The sequence below is a fragment of the Diplotaxodon limnothrissa genome, linkage group LG22 (assembly GCF_057381915.1).
Source record: "Diplotaxodon limnothrissa isolate DT_005_m linkage group LG22, D_limnothrissa_male_GT1.1, whole genome shotgun sequence".
In the NCBI taxonomy this organism is placed as follows: domain Eukaryota; kingdom Metazoa; phylum Chordata; class Actinopteri; order Cichliformes; family Cichlidae; genus Diplotaxodon; species Diplotaxodon limnothrissa.
Genome location: NC_140616.1, coordinates 11,438,652 through 11,460,802, shown reverse-complemented (window position 1 = coordinate 11,460,802; position 22,151 = coordinate 11,438,652). Strand labels below are relative to the sequence as shown.

Sequence of the window (22,151 nt, the reverse complement as noted above, 5' to 3'; positions counted from 1 at the left end):
CGCTTTTATTTAATCTTAGCAACACAACACTGACCACATGTTACAAAAGATGTTTAAATAAATCAGCAAATCTAGAAGTTAACGAGGTAAAAGCAAAGTTATCAAAGGCACATTTTTTCCAGGGTTATTATTTTAACTTCTATGTTTTATGCTCAGCTTCAAAAAAAAAAACCACCACTGTACCTCTGGCAGAGTGAAAACTGCAAAAAAAAGAAAGAAAAGAAAAAAGCAGGAATGCTGCTTTACATGCACACCCATTAAATTCTACAATTTTAGTATGCTAATAAACATGTCAATTGTCATTTTACAAGTTCCAGATACACTTCATCTTCTCGCCGTGTGTACCTTTAGTAAATACACCACAGTAGATTCTGTTTTTATAAGCTGGAAGTTATGAAATACATGTTCACACGGATCAGTTGGTGGAATCATTAATTTCATGCTTCATATCCAACCCAGACTCCTTCTTTTTCTCTTAAGCCGAATTGATGAGAAACAGAAACTGGCTGGATTCTGTGGCTGTGTCATGTTGATGTCTGTGGAAAATATTTTGGATGTAACTCGCCCTAATGATCTGCTCTTTGTCGAAAGTTTAGAGGTCGGAATTCGATGAAAGCTATTGGACAAAAAAAAACAACCCCTTTCACCTCAACTCGCTCGAGACGCTAGCTTAATATAAGCATTTACACCTTTGTGAATATGAACGAATTGCTTTGTGGTATTATATACTGAATGCTATGTACAGTATATATAGTGTAAATCTGTAAGAATAACTTGTAGCAAGTGTGCAAATGTGAATGTTTTTCCCTCAGAGTCGCATATGCATTGGGATTAATGTCCTTGAATGATATTTGTCTTGTTTTTTTACAGTCAGCAAAGGTAAGGTGATCACTCATATCGTGAACTTTGGCATGTGTTAGTTGCTTCTCGGCCAAAAACACAAGGCAAATACATCTCAGTCCAGAATCTAATCCAATAATAACCTCACACGGTGAACTCTAAAAATAATCACACTCTGTCAAAAACAAGTGCATAATTGCCAGCGAATAACTGCAAGCGACCTTCCTAATTCTTACCAACTGTATATCACCACTGGAATTTCAAGGTCATCTTAAAAGTTCTTACAGTATCCATAATGCAGACAGGAATTCAGTATACATTGTACGAAAGATAGTTTCATGAGTACAGTTAGGATAACAAAAAATAATACTAAAAACACAATATGTAACACAACCGTGATACTGATGGCCTGTGTTCTGTTAGCAACATTTTAATTACAAGTTACAAAAAAAGTCACAATGCTGTCCTGCAGTTTTAGAGTCTGTGCAGCTCTGTGGTAGCTGCTTTCTATTCAAACAAACAAAAAACGTTCAAGTCCTTGACATTATTGCAACACAGGTCCAGGAAAATAAATTGAAGTGCGACATTTTGTGTGAATATTCCCTACAAGCTCACACATTTACAACGTCTTCCTCATTTGTAACATCAAACTTGTGAAATCGCTTGGGAACAGAAAATCAGTTCTGGTGCGTCGCGCCTTGATCTGCGCTCCTCCTCCTCGCGCCGGCTTTTTCAGCTCAGTGTCGGGAAAGGTTACGAAGCAACAGCGGCGCAGGCTGAAGAAAAGATTCACTGGGTGACTCCCCTGTCCAGCGAAAATGAGGTGAGACGAGAGTAGGAAATAGGAAATGTCCCTCTAATGTGTGGAAGTTGAGTTCACAAGTTCAAAAGACTAGGAGAAGTCCAGTGGGCGGATCATCATGGTTGTTGCTCGAAGTGAGTAACTGGGGCCCTTAAAGTAGTGCCACTTGATACCGTTCAGCTTCCCTATGTGTTGTCCTTGGTTAAAGTACATACCATTAAGGTTTGAAGGGCCACAGGCATCAAACCACCAACCTGGGAAAAAGACAAAAACATATACGTATTATTAACATATAATAGAGACCAGAGAATTATTCCTGTATTGTTGCTGTAGTTATAAAGTTACTTCAACCGCAGGCTTTGTGCTTTGTGAAGGTTGAAAGGTTCCCATGGCCTCACCCGCAAAGGCTTGGCATAAGTTCAGACACCGTTTCCTGCTATCTGCTGAATGTGTTGCTGTCAGTGGGTTCATCAGCATGCCAGTACCTGTTGCTGAACACTTTTGGGACCTTCTTCTATTTAAAGCAGTGCATGTATGTGCTTCAGTGGGACATCAGAGCAGTGAGAGGCATGGGAAACTTTTATTCCACCCACAAGGTGACACATTTTATAATTTCTCTGAACTATATCGGTTAGATGAAGAAGGGGCCAAAACTCAGGCACCAAACTCAGGCATGTTGAGTTTTTAAGAGGGCCTCTTTTATAGTTTTATCCAGTTTCTCAAGTACATGGGAATAGCTTTCCATTTCTTCTTAAAGGCTAAAACTGTGGACCAACTGGCAAATGTCTGCCGAGGAACTTCTACATCTTTGGTAGCCTGAATCCTATTAGTAATCTTTCAGAAGTACTTTTAATCTTTAATCATATATTTAATGTCCACCTTTTAACTCATTTATTTGAATGATACGTGATATTTTCCACTGTGACAGCGCTGGTGATTTCCACCCGAAAGAGACTGGTGTCTGTGCCAAGAAGTTAGTACCAGCAGAACACTGCAAAATGGATGTGCCTAATGTTGGAACAGCCGGTGTCAGTGGTTGCTGGGACAGCTACAGCAAAAACACAAAGAAATAAAAAACAAAACAATGATTTGTTGACACAGCCCACGGATTTTGAATCCCGTGATTTTCTGCCAATAAAAATGACAATGGAATCACTTTCAAAACTAATGATATGTAACGTTCTCAAATCTGCCAGAACGTGAGCTGTTTTGTGAAAATGCACTAGCACGAGCATCCTGCTGGTGGGAAATGAAAATCAAATTTTGCCTGTTAAAGATTTGGAAACTGCAAATCATGCTTTACTTTCCTCTCACTTCCACGGCTCTAACTTATTTTCTATGCAGGAATAACACAGTTAGACCCTTATAGCCCTGGCCTCTCTTCACCAAGGAGTGAATACAGAACTCAATATTAATTGATTATTAATTCTCCGTGTCACCTGTGCAGTGGGCGGAGAGTTACTACAAGCACATCTTTAAACTCCTTCTACTTTTTCAAAAACAAATTGGAAATAACATTAAAAGCATCTTTTTTATTTATTTAAAGCCTATCAGTGAAGCTTGCAATATTGTTATTCAGACAGTTTCTGCTCTTACTTTTAGACATTTGTTTCACAAGTATAATATCTCCTGGTTTGATCCTGGGAGAAGACACAAATTCCTTCGGGCTTATGTCACGAAGGGCACAAATCAAACATGCTACAGGAGCTACCTGCCCCTGTGATCCTTTGTGAATTAAGGGAAAAGCTGTACCTTTCTATCTTATTTGATGATGATATAAAATGCTGTTTATGTTATACTTTCATCCACAGAGTCTGCGCTCTTAATAATTCACTTCTTGCTTGTTTCTGTGTGTTTCACATCTATTTAATTTTGCGATTTTGAAAAACAGGAATTCATGAATTTCTGGTTTATGTCATCCTATCTGCCACTGATCAGTTCTTATATCTGAATCACTGAACACACACGGGAACACAGTCAGATATAGATGGAGGAACGGAATGTGTCAGTCACATGGTGACAAATGGCACTTCTCCCTTCTGGCGGTCCTGAATACCACAGCGCACAACAGCATGACATTTCACTGAGACCTGTCAGTAATCAGGAGCAGAGTTTTGCCCTTGTTGCTGGCACACATCACACAGATATAAGTTTCACATTGATTGCTGCTTCATCCTAGGACAAATGGCTAACCTGGCATGGAAACCAGTGCACGCCTCTTTATATTTCCACTGCTGCCTATCATTTCAGGTGCAAGTGCCAGTGGGGAAGTGAAATTGCACTTGTGGTGGTGCAATTTCACTTCCCACAAGAAATTCAGTGAAGAGAAGGTTAAAGCCGGCTATTTTCTGAGCTCGAGAATAAAAAGTATAATTAAGGAAAGGGGTTGCTTAAAGTGGCAGGAAACTCATCAAGCATCTCAGTAATTCTAACAATGCATGTCCAAAATCCCCATGTAGAGAACCTGCACTGCACCAAACAAGAGCTAGAAAACAGCTTGTCCTTCAGCAATGAATGTGAGCATTTAGCAAGTAGGAGAGAGATATTTTCAACCCAGCACTTGGTGGAGAACAAAACAGAGCTGTGAAGACCAAGAAAGACTTAAACATACACACACACACACACACACACACACACACACACACACACACACACACACACACACACACACAGATCGAAATGAAAAAGCCAGTGTTTTTAATTTTTTTACACCTAATATATCAGGACTAAACGTACTATAAAAATAACAACTGAGACAAAATTAGTCTTTAAACTGAAAAACCTGTTTTTTTGCAACGCGTTCTGTTGAGTCTGCTTTATTTTATTGAAATTGCATTCTTTCCTCCCATAAAGCAAATGTGGACCACTTGCCATCTTTTACAGTACTTGCTGATATACTGCAGACCACACAACCGCTGCCATACACATAAACATTTAGTGTGCACATCTCGATCCTTTGGGATTAATGATTAGTGGCCTCCCGGTTTCCAGCCCACAGCTTTTTACGAACTTGTAAAATATTTGAGGATGTTTTCCTTTGAAAAACTCTCAAGCACTGCAGTTTGTTCTCATGATGAAAGATGTCCTCCTTACTCCCGATGTCTGAGCGTCATCCCTACTGTACGCTCTGGAGCTGGGTAAATATATATATTATGTGTGTCCGTACTGTATCCTCCTCTGTATTCTTAGCACGGCACGCTGTGGTTGTCCTCATAAAGGTAACAGAGACATATTTTCCCCTTGTATATTCAAGGTACTGACGTCATTTAATGTCAGACTTGTTCTTATAAATGCAGGGAGTAAATCAAATGATATACCGCATACAGTACCACTAACTCAGCGCTGGGTTCAGCTCAGCCTCGAATCAGGCTACATGTTGTCATGCTTCTCATTTGCGGCTGGCCACAGGCGGGCCATGAATCAAGTAGAGTAGGGTGTTGATCATTGATCAATTCCAAGTTCCCTGTAATCCACTGCATTTAGAATGACCTAAGAGGTAATTCTGATCTTAAATTTGCATTTAGAAAATCCTTGATTGGTACCAGGTCAGGAATCCACAGCAACAGAGCTTCTACGAGGTGACATCAAGGGTCAGCGGGCTCCACTTACACAGCATGAGAAGCAGAGACGTTTTAAATCTCTCTGACACTTGGTGCCGCGCCCAGGGATTTTTATATTGTGCTTGTTTCCAACCTCAGTGTTACACATGTGGGAGTGGATGCAGAATATAGACTAATAGGTACAGATAGATCTTTAATTGGCCACATTTGCAGAACGAGGAGGTTTGTGATCACAGTGACCCGAGCTTATGACTGTGCAGTGAAGGTTGTGGTTATGGAATAGTTATAGTTCTGCATCACGCCCTCGTAAAAGTGCATTGTGTCCTGAGCACTGCGTAAGAAAAGCGATACTTCTACCTCTTCTACGTTATCCTTTGGGGTCTTTTTGTAATTGTTGAAATTGCGGTCGTGGTAACGTTGACATTTACAAAGCAATCTGGTGAGATGGGGAATGTGACAACATTACGAAGAACAAAGTCCGACGGAGCAAGAAACCCAAAATGATAACACAAGAGTTTTAAACAAACCCTTAGGGAAGCCAAACAATTTTGGTTATGAAAAAACAAACAGCTTTGATAGTGTGTGCCCAAACTGACCAGGACCGAGCTGTACACAAACATCGCAGACCCATTCAGCAATTAAAGAGTCAGTCATTTCTCCCAGGAGGGCCCAAAAATGAGCAGAGACACACGCGGAGCAAAGACCGGACTCATATTTTCCAGGTGACTTCAAATGAATATGTTTAAACTAGCAGCATTTTTGAGACATTAGCGATTTGATTATCTGATCGCTCTTCTTCCTGCGCTTGACTACATGTGTAACTACAATGTTACAACCACTGCGTGAATGCACTTACCACCAGTTAGCATGAGGGCGCATTTGCACATGCAGTTGTCATTGTCCATGTCCTTGGTACTGAAGTCTGCTCCGTGGATTACTAGACTGCTCTGTCTGCCTGCAGTCCCACTGTGGCTTTTCAGGAACAGCCTGAAAGACATCAGGAGGAAAAGGAGTGAGTCAGGACTCGAAAACATGTATGTGGGAGGAAGTGGGGGAGAGAAGTACGGCGAACATTGAAGGCAATAAAAGCACAGAGAAGACATAACGTGGTGCAGGAAACATCTCCTGAGAGATATTTATTTTTCAGTTGTGAGAGAATACATGTGGAACACCTGGAACAACATTAAGAACAGGGTAGAGAGAATCTAAAATAAAGAATGAAAGACGGAGTGTATGAAAGAATTACAGACGAAAGTGTGAGTGAGACAGAATGTCTGGGAATCGCATGTCAGCCTGCAGAGCCAGTGAACGCTGATTTACACCGCAACAACAGGCTAAATCATTAAATGCAGACCTGTAACAGCTACCTGCAGTAAAAGAGGAATAAATAACCTGCTTAACAAATCATTTATCCATAGCTGGACACACAGGGAACAATCTCAATACAATATTTCTTCCCTGGCTTCCTGTGTCAGGTACATAGTCCTTGGACTTCTTCTGTTCACGATGTAGGACGATACTTTTTTGTCATGAAACCAAACATGCCTGTCAATTTTCCTACCAAGTCCAGGAAGATTTTGCAGCAGGAGTGCAGTTTTCTCATGTTATCTGTGATTTATCGTGTAAGTTCTCTTGGATTGTTTGGATACTGTGCACATGCTACTATTAGTAATATTCTTTCTGCAGGTAAAGTTTATTTTTTCAAGACTGAAAATGAGAAGATGGTTCAGTACTACCAGAATGAAATAAGAACGAAGTATTTCGCCTATAAGTACACTAGATTGGGTGGCATTGTGGAGTGGTGGTTAGCACCTCTTTGCCACAGCAATAAGGCCTTTCTGTGTGCAGTTTGCATGTTCTCTCTGTGCCTGTGTGGGTTCTATCTGAGTACTCTGGCTTCTTCCCACAATCCAAAGATATGCATGGGGTTACATCGAATGGCGATCATGTAGCACCCCTACATGATCCTGATTTGGATAAGTAGAAATAAATGGATGTGCAGATAACACTTACCTGAAAACAACATTTTAGTTGTGGAATTCTTGCACAGAATTTTTAACAATAGCTACATAAAACTAGTAACTGATAATTATCAGTGTGCTTCTGAACCAATTTAGTGATTTACTTTCAGTAGTACGATTCGTAAACATCCATCTACTCATATGATGACTACTTTTTCTAGTTTATTCTGAATTAACTGCAAATGGCACATAAAGAAGGTATGATTCTACCTTTCTTGCTTTATCCCTGTAAACACAGCCATAAATGTTTCTTAATTAGCTTTTTTCTCTCTTAATTACCTAATTAAGTCTAATTTTAGCAAAGTAATAGATGTGCAAGTTTACTAAACTTCTAGTTAAGAGAAAAAAAATCAACAGAGCTTTTTCAAAACAGCCTGAGTTCATTTAGGTGCATCTATTTACTTTTTCACTAACTTTCATCTTCCCTTGCAGTGCATTAAATCCAAAGTGCATTATTTTCACTGGCGTTTAAAGCGTCTGCAATCATAAGCTTACTTAACCTTAAAAGCTTCTGCAGCTCAACGTGGCAAAGACCAAGGAACTGATCGTGGACTTCAGGAAGACCAGGAAACATTTGACCCCTGTTTCAATCCAGGGGGTCAGTGTTGACATTGTGGAGGACTATAAATACCTTGGAGTACACATTGACAATAAACTGGACTGGGCTAAAAACACCACAGCACTTTACAGGAAGGGCCAGAGTCGTCTCTATTTTTTGAGGCGACTGAGGTCCTTCAACATCTGCCAGAAAATGCTCAGGATTTTCTATGAGTCTGTTGTGGCCAGTGCGATCCTCTATGCTGTTGCATGCTGGGGGAGCAGGCTGAGGGTCGCAGATGCCAACAGACTTAATAAACTAATCCGTAAGGCCAGCAATGTTGTGGGGATGGAGCTGGACTCCCTCAAGGTGGTGTCGGAGAGGCGGATGCTGTCCAAGATAAAGACAATGTTGGATAACACCTCCCACCCACTCCATGACATGCTGGTCAGTCACAGGAGCACGTTCAGTGAGAGACTCAGATTACCGAAAAGCACCACTGAACGACACAGGAAATCTTTCCTGCCTGTGGCCATCTCCCTGTACAACGCATCCACTTAACACACTGGTTACTGCTACAACTACACATGTTTCTTTTCCAGCTATTTATTTATGAGTGACTTATGTATGTATATATATGTATATATTGTACTATTCTTAGTTAGCGTATTGTCTGTCTTGTCTTAATGTTGGTTTATGTTGGTTTATAATGGAGCACTGTAACAAAAATAATTTCTCCCAGGGATCAATAAAGTATTCTGATTCTGATTTATACTTATCTAAGTGTATTTTAGGGATACTTTCTTGAGGCCTCTAGAGCAGAGCTTGGTAAATATCCTTTTAATTTAAGAGATGCTATTGAAATAGCATGTTGGATCCAGCATGTTTAGGGGACTGATGAGCCATCACTAAGATGAATTCCTTCACACACTCAATGCACAGAGCACAAGCTGAAAACTAATATGAAGGTTGGAAGCAGATTTCTCCTGGGTGTGGCCCACTGTGAATTCAATCCTGGTGTGAGTGATATGTGCTGCATGGGGATATGACAATTCCTGCACCCATTGGACAGAACACGCCTTCTCTTATCCTGCCATATCGCAGATTTACTTTTTTCTCCATGGATACCTTTGTTTTTCTCACGCTCTCAGTTTCACTTTCTCCCAGCAGAAGGAATTGCACATCCAAAGATCAGGATTGCATCACCAAGCCAGTGAGGTCTCCATTATTATTATTGTTGTTATTAAGTACAGTTCACTCCCAAACAAAGTAATTGCTTGAGATTATTTTATCGACAACAGGGGAGCTTGGGCGTGTTGTGAACTTTGAGTTCACACTTTGAGTTTTCTGATGAGAAAGTAATAAATGCAAAATGCGGTAATTTATGTTTTAAGTAAACTCACCCAAAACCTTTTTGAGGCTTGTAGCTCTGAGGCATCAGGTTGTGCATCTCAAAGAACCAGACTGATAGGCTTCCCAGGAAAGAAAATCACTCAACGTGAAAGACTCCTGTATTTGGACAGCTGTGTAAACGGCCGATTTGTGCACCAGGGTAAAAAGTATGTCTGCTAGTCACAGAGGGGAATTCGCTAAGCCACTAAACCAGAAGGCACAATCCTACGACATAAGAGTGAGTCATGTTTCTAATCAGTGGCAGCAATGACCGCTGGACATGGCAAGTTTTAATAAGGACCAGTTACAATTATGCAAGCGGTAAAGTGTCTAAATGTGCAAGTTCCTGTATGGGTGTCCAAAACTTAATCAGTGACACATTGGAGTATTATCTGGTGTCTAAAAGGCAACAGATGTTTTTGGAGATATTTTCCAGGTCAAAGTAAACTCATCCCAAAGTGCTGCCTCACTTACATGTAGAATGACTTCCATCAGCTAATTCCTGATCCCGACAAATACAGCATTCAATGTCGAGGATGTGGTCTGCTAACGCTCTGATAAAGAACAGACTGTGCTTCACATTTACTCTCTCTGTTTTCTTTAGCTCTTTACGATCTGCGTTTGCCTGATGAATCGCCAAAGCAGATCTTCAAGAAGTCTTTTCGAAATGATGCTTTGACAAACTGCTCGGAGTATTCTGTGGCTGTGCTTACCAGCTATGCTGCACATTTAAAAGACCAAAATCCCCTAATAAGACTGACATCTGCAGTTTTTCCTGTCAGATTCCATTAAACACGTAAATGGTAAGTGGGATAATCCAAAGAGGGGCCAAGTTATGAATACAAGAGGAACAGATGCCTTTCCCGAAGCCTGTTTAGAATTAGACAAAGAAAAAGACCTTGGCAGATATGGCATCTTCCTGTTAATGAAATGTATCAAAGGACAGACATCTGCTCAGTCAGACTGGAAACTAAAAAGGCAATAGACGCTAATCTGATCTGGCGTTAAAGAAACTTAGTAATGCAATTCGTCAAGGTACATTAGTGAAAAAATAATTTTGGAATTATTTGGTTGTCTTAGTGACAGGAAAGGAGTTACGTGTCATCTCAGGTCTCTAACATCCACTGGAAATGCTGGGTGCTTCTGATGCTCTAAAGTTACAGTGTGTAAAATGCTGCTAGATGTCAATAGATTGCAGATTGCAGTCAACTGAGTTTTGCTTTATTACTCCTCCTAATTGAAGTGCATAATCGTAGCTATGGTAACAACTTTGGCTGCCATTCATCTGTAGTGAGTGTAGGCTGTTAGTTCACTACTTACCTCAGCAATGTGTTGTGTGTCCTGTCTATTTACTCTACAGCGTGTGGCTGTAAAATCTTCTCACTTGTAACCAATGACAGCAACACTGAGGTGAATACTGAGCTGTTGAGGAATCCTGTCAGTAAGCGCTGCTGTTAGCCTCTGTTAGCCTCTGTTAGCCAGCGTAATAAAACTTTCTTTGAAGTGTATCAAACATAGTTCGACTTGGTAACTTAGCAAATAAAGCCTTACATAATGTGAGAATGTAATCAAACTGTTTATCTGGGGGGAAATGTGACTTTTAGGACACTTAAGCGTAATATTAGCTGGCATAATGTTTGCTTTTAACCAACTGTTGTTGGAGACGGGAGGGTCGCACACAAAATCCTGTGTTATCTGCTGACAATAAGTAATTCAACATCCTGACAATATCAGGAATAAGTAAACATGTTTTGTGCATATTTTCATGTTTTAGAGCCCTGACTTTAGAAGAAGAGGCTGAAGTTGAAAGAGTGGAAGAGGATGACATTTTTTTCCAAATACTGGTCATGTTTCCTATGTGCTCTCACTCCTTTGGTGAAGGAGACCCCTTCTCAGATCATAAATGAACTTTCATATCTTGAGTCTGAAGGTGCCAACATGAAGTTCTGCTAAATAACTGCTCATCGATAACATTAACCAAGCTAAGGCCTAAGCTTAGTTTGAGATGCTGTAAAATGAGGAAAAGCTAGGCCTACTATAAATATGCTCGTAATGTGATTACTCCAGGTCAAATCGACTTTTTTAATCTTAAAAAAGAACAAAGAAAAACTGAAAGAGATGTGAAAACAGAAACTGTAATAAGAGTTTCTGAAAAAGACAGAAATATCCAAGTTCGGTGTCACAAGAAAGTCGTATTATATTAGGAAAGACACATCAAGGAGCAAATAAACCTGAATATGGAAACACAACTTAAGTAAACTGAGTTTTTATAAGTGTTATTTGGCTGAGCTGAACCCTTAAACCCTTAGATACAGATTCGGTTTCAGTCATAATGAGTCGACGCTCTAGAGTATTACAGCTGCAAACTGTGTACGTGGGAAATCATTTGTAGCGCTGTAAGGTGAGCTATCCGATGACACTAATATGTTTATCTGAGACTACTTCCAAGTGAAACTAGGTTACAGTGATTGACATTTTATCAGACTGTAACCTAAAACACAGTCATTAACATTATTAAGAAGAACAATTAAGGCCGTGCATGTTTTAGTTTTTTTTTTTCAAGTTTAGGCTAAAATTTAGCACAAAGGCTGAATTAATTAACACAAACTCAACTTTATATGTGTAGAAATCTGTTTCATTTAAAGTAGTAAAGTGTTCATTAATGACCCCTTAAAGCTGTTTTTTCCCAGACTTAGCGGATTACAGCTGAGTACGTGGGATTCATGTGGGGTCCTAGATCTGCGAACACGTTGCCTCTTTGAACTCTTTTTTTTTTAGCTGACATGTTCTATTTCTCAACACTCTGTGTTACTCTGAACTGGGAGAACATTTCTGTCATATTGTAACTTCATAGAAGAATTATTCTGGGAAGGTTTGGGTCAAGTCCTGAAGCAATACTTCTAATGGAATGTATGGCACACTAAAGTTCAGGGTGCTCTTTGAAGAAAATGCCAGAGATAAAGTACGGATGGTGGCTAAGCATGCTTGTTTTTTTCCCATCTACTTATAGGCGACTACCCTGTCAGCTGAGAGTCCTGCATTAGCCTCTGCGCCTTAAGCCACTGCAGAGGTTAATCACTCTGACTGAGGGCTAGCTTCCTACCACAGAGCCACAGAGGTATCTGGCTGGCTACTCTCTTGCCAATGGGTGTCATATAGCTCCACTGAGAAAATCATTCAGGCAGGCATTTGTCATAGTGCTTATAATCTGGCAATACACTTTATAATTTACATTGTTGCGTTGAGTAAGACCACTGCCATATCCATCTTATTCATGCCTGTTAAAATATGCAGACCTATTATGCTTACTGTCACACATACTGACCCTGGATTTTCTCCATCTGACCCAGAAAATTCTTAGCATTGATGGACGAAAGTACAATCAGTTTTATGTTGCATATCTGAAAGCTGTGAACCCTCGAGAATCAGAATCTATCTAACTTGAAATTTGCAGGGACGGGATTCAATTAGCTCCAATTTAAGATATCCCTGATAATCTCAGAGTGAGTCTTGGATAAAGAAGAAGGTAATCATATTTTGCAACTCAAATCTCTGCCAATTTCTTTTGTAAATCTCCAAATGAAAAACATCTAAACGAGATCTGATTCTACAGGGACCTTAGTCATTACCATATGGAGAAATCACTGAATTTTAGGAACTTGGCTTTCTCAATGGGGAATCTGAATAAAGATGTAATGGCTCGTTAAAAAATAAACATACTGCATAAGTCTTCTAGCTGGGAGATTTTGAACACGCATACTAAAGATTTTTTCATGTAAACTTTAATTTCTGTATGTGCATATACTGAACTGATGTAAATCTTTCTATCTCAGACAATTTTGGAAACGATTGCTTTACATATCTGGATCTTCAGATGTGCATTATTATTTTAGGATGCATTAAATTCAGTGACCCACATTGCTTTCCCTGTGCTTAATGAAATAATTACATGAAACTAAAGATTACAGAGGCTCACTCAGGCTATGAAAAAAGTACTAAAGTACTGCACAAACATTTTGAACCACGTCTCATTGCTTTTTATCTTCTAGCAAAATGGGAAATTGGTGTCGTTACTGAAACATATCCAAACCTCAATATAAATATAATCTAAGTAGAAGAAAGAATCAAAGTTTGTATAATTCTCAAAAAGGTTGAAAGTCAGTTAATGTCTTACACAGCCTGAACTCTCTTATGTAAGCTTTATTAAAATTTCTTCAAGTAGTCTTCGGGAATAGCTCTCCAGGTTTCTTGAAGGACATTCAAAGCTCTTTTTTGGATGTTGGCTGCCTTCACTCTTTCAACATCCCACACTGCTACATTAATGTTAGGCCCAGGCTTTGGGGAGGCCAGTGCAGGAATGATGGCGTTCCTTCATATGTTTTTCTATCAAGGTATGCTTTTATACTGGCAGTGTTTTTGGGACCAGGGTAAAAATAAAGCTGTTGCCAATCAGACGCTTCCCAGATATTATTGAATTCTGGATCAAAATCTGATGGTACTTCTTTGCATTCATAATTCCATCAGTTTTGGCAAGATTCCCAACAGCACAGATGCAAATGCAACCCCAAACCATGACAGAGCCGCCACCATGTTTTACAGAAGACCTCACTGGTGTATTCTCCTGACTTCCTCTGTACTTACTGACAATGATTTGAGCCAAAGGTTTCAAAATATCATCACTCCATAAGAAATGTTGCCACTGATTTTCAGTGTAGTTTTTTTTTTTTTTTTATTTGGCATACATCAGGCTTTTCTCTTTATTTCCTCTTGCCTTAAGAATGGCTGTTTAAAAGCTCTCATTTAAGGAAATCTCCTGGGACAACTATGATCTTTATTTAGTTCAGTGAAACTATAATCCTCCAAGAATCAGACTGACAAAAAAAACCATATACTTATACCCATTGTGAAAATATGATTGTGGGCTATTCTTGTGAGTGTCCAGTGCAGTTTACTTTCTGTGTATATCCTGTATTTGTCAGTTTTCTGTGTTATTCCTTTGTTCCTGCTAATTGTGTTCACAGCTCTCCTGCAACTTTTTCTACCTTCTTATTTATTCTTTTGCTGGCTAGGATTCATGATAATAATGGTGATTTATTAATTTACAAAGAAAACCTCATTCTGTAGATCCCCCCTCCCCCTTTAAATCTTTGTTGTTTTTGTTTATTCCATTTACGTTTCACAGTTAGTCATTTTTAATTCTTTTTTGCATTACTTTGCTATTTAACTTTCATTTTCATACTGAACAACCATGTTTTCTGGTCTCTTCTATTAATATTGACAATGCAGAGCCATTCAATGAAACAACAAAACTTTGACAAATGACAGTAATTAACTGATTGTGTTCATCTGACGGCTATAGTTAGAACAATATTTGGAGGTCATGAAATGATTTGACCATTTTCTTTTCTGCAACCCATGCTGTGGCACACCAAGCAGATTAGATATGATGATAGGGAACTTTTTCAGCTGTTTATAAGGAAAGTAACCTCTGCAATTATGGTGGCTTGAGTCACAATGAAGCAAAAAACCAAAATAGACCTATAGAGTTTTCCACTGAACCACAATTCAAGCTTATACGATTGTGAAATGAGCTCACTTTACAATCATGTAACTTTGTGGTTCAGAAGCAAACTCCATAGGTCCAGTGAAATGAAATACCTGTCAAAGTGTTAAGATGTGCACATTCATGATTAAGACAACCTTGCTGATGTCGGCGTTCTCCCTGCAGATACTGTGTAGATTTCTGTCTTTTTTCATGAGCTGTTTCTGCATTGATGCAGTTCTCCTGCTCTCGCCATATTATCGCTTGTGATTTATGGGAGAAACAACGTTTTGAGGGCATGACTGCTTAATATGGCCTTCAGTGCACTCAAGAATACATGCAAACAGTGCACTCATCTACAATCTTATTAGGTACACCTTGCTAGTACTGGATTGGACCTCCTTTCTTCCTCAGAAGTGCTTCAATTCTTCATTGCGTAGCTTCAACAAGGTGCTGGGAACACTCAGTGATTTCCACATGATAGCATCACACAGTTGCTGCAGATTTCTCAGCTAAGCATCTATAATATGAATCGTCTGTTCCAACACATTCCAGTTTGCACTACTGGACTGAAACCTAATGAACTAAGTACATTTATTGTCAAGTTCAAGAAACCAGTTTGAGATAATCAACTTTGTGACATGGGATGATATTCTTCTGGAAGCAGTACACTGTAGCCATAAAAGGATGAACATGGTCAGCAACAAGACTTAGATAGGCTATGGTGTTTAAACAATGTACACCATCAGCCTGAACCGCTGGTACAAGGCAGAGTGGATCGATGCTTTCAGGTTGTTTAACCAGTCAATCTGAACATCTGAAACCTTAGACCAATTTTGGTCTAAGGTGAACTGTAGCCTCAGTTTACTGTTCTTAGCAGACAGAATTGGCATCCGGTGTGATGTTCTGCTGCTGTAGTCCATCTGCTTCAAGGCTCAATGTGTTGTGGTTCCAGGGATGTCTTTTTGCATACTTTGGCTGTAACAAATGGCTTGTTGAGTTTCTGCTGCCTTCCTACCAGCTTGATGCAGTCTGGCCATTCTCCTCTGACCTCTGACATCAACATGGAATATTTTGTCATTTTCAAACCATTCTCTGTAAACCCTAGAGATGGTTGTGTGGGAAAATTCCAGTAGATGAGTAAGGATGAGTGAATAAACCAGCCTGTCTGGCACCAATAACCATACCACGTTCAAAGTCATTTTAATCACCTTTCTTCTCTGTTGTGATACTCGGTTTGAACTTCAGTAGGTTGTCTTGACTATGCCCGCATGCATAAATATTTTGAGCAGCTGTCATGTGATTGGCTGATTTGAAAAAAAAAAAAACCCCAAACAAATCAGGTCAGTTTAAAGGTAAATACTTTGAGTCTGTGTTTTAACGTCCAGTACCAGCATTTGACATTTGACAAATCAATTAGAGATGGCACGATACCACTTTTTTATGTCCGATACCGATACCGATATCATAAATTTGGATATCTGCCGATACCGATATGAATCCGATATAGTGTTTTTTAATCAACAAAACTGTTTTTTAAAATATCTTGCTGCATTTTGCAAGTCTGCAAGTTCATACTCAAGTTTAAAACAACAACTACACTAAAGCTATTCTGTTATACCTGTATACAAAAAAAATATTTCATAGTTCAGCAATACTGATCAATCTAATAAACTTAGACCTACACCATCCTCCCTATTCTGGTATTTTAAAGAGTACTTAGCGTAAATATTAAGCAACCTAACTAATAGGGTTCCAACTCCCAGCAACAACAAAATTAAATAAATAAAAAATAGGGAACCACCCCTCACGCTCCACCTCATGATACTTAATCGACGTAATCAACCTTAATTTGATGCAGTGTGAAAAAAAATGCACAGAAATCAATTATTTTTCAAGAAATATTAAATAGATTCAACATCTTTCTTCAACAAAATTGCAGACTGCACAGATGGTACCTTCCCAAAGTAAAAAGTACTATAGCTTACTAGGGTATATATATTAGACTTAATAGTCACTATGTACAGTAATTGACTTCTATTCATTTTACATCAAATTAAAACTTTGGGTGTCAGATAATTATTTATTAAAAGCTAGACATTTTAAATGAGAATAAGAAAGAAAAGTATGTCTTTGTGCCCCCTTTTCCCAGTTAATGCCCTATCGGCCCCCCTGGCTAAACTTTGCTAGATCCACCCCTGCACAGTTACCAGCGTCAGCTACGTAGAAAAAGATCCTGGTGTAGAAATTAATATTAAATAAATTCTAACAACAGCTTATCAAGCTTAAACGTGCTGCTGTTGTTCAGCCGCTGGTTTGCTCTTTCTGGCGCAAAGTGGACCAAAAACAAACGAGAGACAGACTCGCGACAGAAAAGCCGATCAGCTGATTTAAGCAGTTTCACGATTGAAGTAGCAGCCGGAGAGCGAGAGGCAGTCGCTTGTTAAGCTTAACGTGGGAATGCTTTACAAACATTCAGAGATGGACTTACACACTTGCTTTACTTCTCTCGGGGATAACTTTGTCGGAGATGAAATGCCAGGTTGCTAGCGAAGCTCCACATGCTATCCAGACCACCGACAGGTCCTGCATGCCACAGCTGCTCTATCACGTGATGCATACGTTCTGAGGTGAGTTACGGCGTGTTGCAAGTTTTGTGAGGTGCTTTCGTGATATTTAATGGATCGGATTACATTTTTTATTTTTCTCCGATATCCGATCCAGTAATTTAGGTCAGTATCGGACCGATACCGATACGTAATATCGGATCGGTCCATCTCTAAAATCAATTACCCAAATTATCTGAATCATCTGACTATTACTAATGCGCTGTTTTAACAGTTTTATTGTAGTGGGCAAACCCCACAAGAATCCGATGACCGAGGAAAGATAAATAGCAGGTCCAAATTTTTACAGCACTTGTAATAAATGTGACATTTATGCTGTGTACATGATTTCATCTGCAAAGGATTAGGACCCAATATTTCACAAAGAAATAATTGCACACCTCCCTCCCTCTCAACAAGTTGAGTGGTTTGTGCTTCACAGTATACGTAGATGAAACAAGACGCTGGCAGCAGGACAAGCATTTCCTGGCGAGCAATTCTCAGTATTGTTTATGATAAATGGTGAGTCGTGCGCAATGGTGGACCTAGATTATAATTCTGCCTTCTTTCCAAGTGGTGCTTGTGTTCACAGCCTTGCTTTCTTTAGTGCTTAGAGAGTGCATGCTCGTGAAAGAAAGAAAGCAAGAAACACACTGACTGACTGTACAGTATAAGGTCTTTATAAATGTTTGTCTGACTAGTGCTGGCGCAGTCAGTATTCCAGTAAATTGCCTCAGATGAAAGAAAATATTTTAAAACCAGCTAGAACACAGGCCCTATCACTTGCTATCGCTTTTAAAGTTTTAAAGCAACATAAATGCAGTCTGGCGAACTTTCTGGCAAACTTGCAGATTCTTTTACATTTAAGAGGAAGTAGGTGCCAAAGCAGAAGAAAAAAAGCCCAAAACAGAATGTGGCAATACCGGTTTGTTTGGGACTGGCCATCTGGTTTGTTTTGGCCCATGTTTCAGAGCAGCAATGAGTGATTATCATACCACAACTATTTTTCGAGAACATATCTATTTATAGAGATCTGCATGTCTCCTTAGCAGTATGAAACTGAGTTGAAAACAGCCTGGATTGGCTGGGGATGCCCTTTGCCTGCTGCTGTGTGACAAAAACAACAGTTTTTACATAAAAATGTAAGAAATCACTGTTAAATCATGTGTGAAAAAAAGCAAACGGAATTAGGGTGTTAAAAAATAAATGCATTTGTTTCTGTAAAAATGAGTGTGAATGAAATGCATGTAAATGTGTAGGATGGTGTTTAGCTTTTGAACACTTTCATAAAGTTCTTACTTTTACAATAAAGTACATATTGATCAATACGTTTGGCCTGCACTTCACATATCTGTGAACCACAGCCAAGAAATAAAGACCGAAAGCAACAAGGGATGGAGTTTCATTCGGCCCTCACATTTTGAGTGCTCAAAACTTCAACTCATAACAAAAAAAAGACAACTTGATCTCTTCCGCCTAAATGAAATCCATTCTCCAGACCCTTAGAGAAAACACACAGCCCACTCCAGGTACAAGCTTCTCAACACAGAAAATTTGTAAAGTGAAACCCCTGTCGTCGCAGGACTATTCTGAAAATTAGATATGGCAAAAGGCCTACCGGCCTTGCTGCTGCAGGGAAACGCTTGAAGCTTGTATTCTTTGATGGAGCTCTGGACCGATTGTGGTAAAGGCTTTCAACCACAGAATCTTGTTCCTTAGTTCATCATTCAAAGATGAACAAAAGTCACTTTGAAACTAAAAGGACTTCTTATCACAGAGAACCAGCCATCCAGTGAATTGGAGATGTCAGACCTTCGCCTATGAAGCCAGCAATTGCTTGGAGCTCTGGAATTTGCATCAGTTTTCCACATCTAAGTGGGCCAAGCATCTGCCATAGTTTGAAGCCTGTTATCATTAACCCCCTCAAAAGAAAACAGAAACCTTTGCCCTGCAACACGCAAGGACAAAGCATCCATCAAATCAAAGTACAGTTTGCAATGAAGAGACGATGACAAGCAATACATTTGGGCTGGAAGGAATTTGCTAAGAGACAAACCTGACCACAGACTTATATAACAGGAAAGACATGATTGAGGTGTCTGGAAAGCTCGGTTACAATTCATGGTTATAATCTTAACACTTTTGAACATTTTTTCTTACCGCTAAAGTATTATTTTCCGGTCTAATTTTTTTTTCCTTGCTTCGTTTCAGATATATGCTATAGATACAGTCTTAGAATGTCCAGACGTGCAATGATGTAGGCACGAAAAGGTGAAGAGAACACCAAATCTTTGTCCACACCCTGAGAAGTCCGTGGCTCAGGAGGCAGGTTGATCCCAGACTTCTTCAGCCTGCAAGTCTAAGTACCCTTGGGCAAAATCCCGAACGCACATTAAACACCCCATTGTGTTGTGTGATAGTTGAGTTCTGAAAGCACTTTACTGTTTACACAACAGCCGTTTCAATCATTCATTTCACGGCTGTCTGATGGAACAAATATACTTCGCTCTTAATCAATTCTGTCCACACAGGCTGTGTAATAGCTTTCATTTGACTCACTCTGTGTATGTAACCGTGACTCAAAACATATTTTTATGCTTTAAGACTGTTTGCTTCCATATTACGTGAATAATTTTGATTGTTTGTTGGGCTTTGAACACTGCCAAAACTTGACTGACACTCTGCTGTGTTTGGACTGAACTGTGTCAACATTGTGCAAAAGCCTAGAACTATGGCAGGCTTTGAAGCTGTAATGAGACACAGCAGTGCATTGGGCAAAGCGCTAGTGGCATCATGCTAACACGTGAACAGTGACAAAGCTAACAGGCTAATCTTCACCATGCTGGCATACTAATATTTGCTAATTGCTACTAAACACGAAGTACGAGTGTTTGGAATAGCATTGGTTCTGGTGGTATTTGTTCTAAGCTAAAGAGTTGGCCTGAAAGTGTTGCCACACTGAAGGTGAAGTATGTGTGAAGAGAGATTTTAATGTTAAACTGCCTTTTAGTTGACAGTCACGCTAATAAGGCCGGGCCGCTAATCATGCGCAGTTCTAACATCACTCGGGCTTCATTCATTAGCTTTGTGTTAGCATTCTCCCTTTAAATAAGCTACATTTGATGTCAAGGCAACAAGACATCAAGACAAGATGTTCCTTTTTGTCTTGATGTCTATAAACACTTTAGTGATCAGTTTATGCCTTCGATCACTCGTTTTGTGTCATATTCAGTAAAACATGAAGTCTATTTTGCAAATTGTAGTCATACCATGCGATTCAAAGTCAAACAACCCTCCTTGTCTCATGCGTTTGTTTGCAACCAAGATGGCAATTGCAGAAACTTTCCACTTGAGTCTTCAATATGGGACTTCAGAAACCAGTAGGTAACCTCACAGAAGCTTCGACCATCTTTTAAAGAGCTTATGGTGCAGATGTTAGCACAGACTGAGTGTTGTGTTGCAGTATAATACAGTTGTTTCTGTTTTGGATGCAATTTGCACTTTACCATCATGCTATGTCCTTTTGTGCAATAAAATATGACTACAATAATGTGTTACTTTGTAGCTGGCTACATCCAACACTGGTAACATGGCAATAATAAGCAAATACTGGCCTGAAAACACAACAATCCCCCACTTTGTCTGCTATTACCTGTAGTTTTGCTTCTCACTGCCTATTTGGAAGCGATCGTACAGTGAAAAGGCTTGGAGCCCGTCCCAGTCGGTCAGCTCTACACGGAGGGCATACTGCCTCTGGTTTGTCAGCTGGTAAACGTACTCATTTCCCAACCAATGCTCTGCAGACAGGGTCCCAAAACCCTGCAATGGAAAAGAAAAATTCAATAATCAGCATGTAAATACCACTGACAATACTTTTTGTAAAGCATAAACTTGAGATTATTCATTGCTCATCTCATCACTTTTCCCTTGGATGATAACATCTTCACACTAGAGGATTATGGCATGAATGGGAAGGAATTTTCTAATTTACTTTTTCCTTTTTATCAATCAGCAATTAGATCAGAACAAACCGTCTCTGATAATAAATGCTGTGGTTGTTTATCCACCAGCAGAAATGTTCTTGTACTGCTGTAGCGTCCTACCCCAAATAGATAAGACTTCCATTACATATTAGACATATTTACATGTTTCTTGAGCATGCTTTTGGCCCAGTCTTTAACTTGGATGGACTTACCTATCTATAAAATTACAAAAATCGATACCAGCTGAATTAGAAGCACACCTTTTTTCCATTTCTGTCTTCCACTAAAGTCACACATGTTTAAGTCATTATTACTTAAAGAATTCGTTCCCAAAACATACACCGCATGCATGGACACTCCTTCAAACAAACTCCAAAGTTTGTATTTGATCACAGTGGCTCCCGGTCACAGGCAAAGTGCTTCTGACAGCAGCGAGAGCAGTGGATTACAGAGGGGGGAATATCACTAAGCAAGATGACATTACAGGTCTGACAGGACAGTCAAGGCTGCTCCGTTAATGATTGTAAAACAGAGGGGCTGAAATTGTCAAAGCGGTAAAGTCAGAAAGAAGTTGTGTTTGTGCTCTGAGTGTGTAGTGACAAAGAATAGCAACGAGGGAACACAAATACGGGGCATTCCTATGGCCTTAGCCATGTCCTGCTGAGTGGGTGGAAGAGAAAAAGGCTGGGGCCCATTACCACTTTCTCTCTTTTTCTCTCTGTCGCTACAATTGATCTTGCTCCTGATGAGATGTTCCCATCTAAAAGGCTTTAAGTTTGATCCAATGCCTCCTACTGTGACCACAGTTTATCTCAAAAATTCTTGCTTGGAAGAGGCTGCATGTGGGGATCTTTTGACAGTTTTCCC

The 22,151-nt window shown here is 39.6% G+C and overlaps 1 protein-coding gene across 1 annotated transcript in view; it reads right to left on the bottom strand.

Moving 5' to 3' along the window:
- Positions 1 to 315: 315 nt before the first annotated feature.
- The window catches only part of angpt1 (angiopoietin 1), a 57,920-nt gene continuing 36,084 nt past the window's right edge, over positions 316 to 22,151 (bottom strand). The window contains exons 7-9 of the mRNA XM_085346077.1: positions 20,954 to 21,120; positions 6,059 to 6,189; positions 316 to 1,896 (exon numbers count right to left, since the gene is read on the bottom strand). Of these exons, the coding sequence (XP_085202203.1) occupies positions 1,733 to 1,896; positions 6,059 to 6,189; positions 20,954 to 21,120 (462 nt within the window). The 3' untranslated portion in view covers positions 316 to 1,732. The remainder of the gene's footprint in view (positions 1,897 to 6,058; positions 6,190 to 20,953; positions 21,121 to 22,151) is intronic.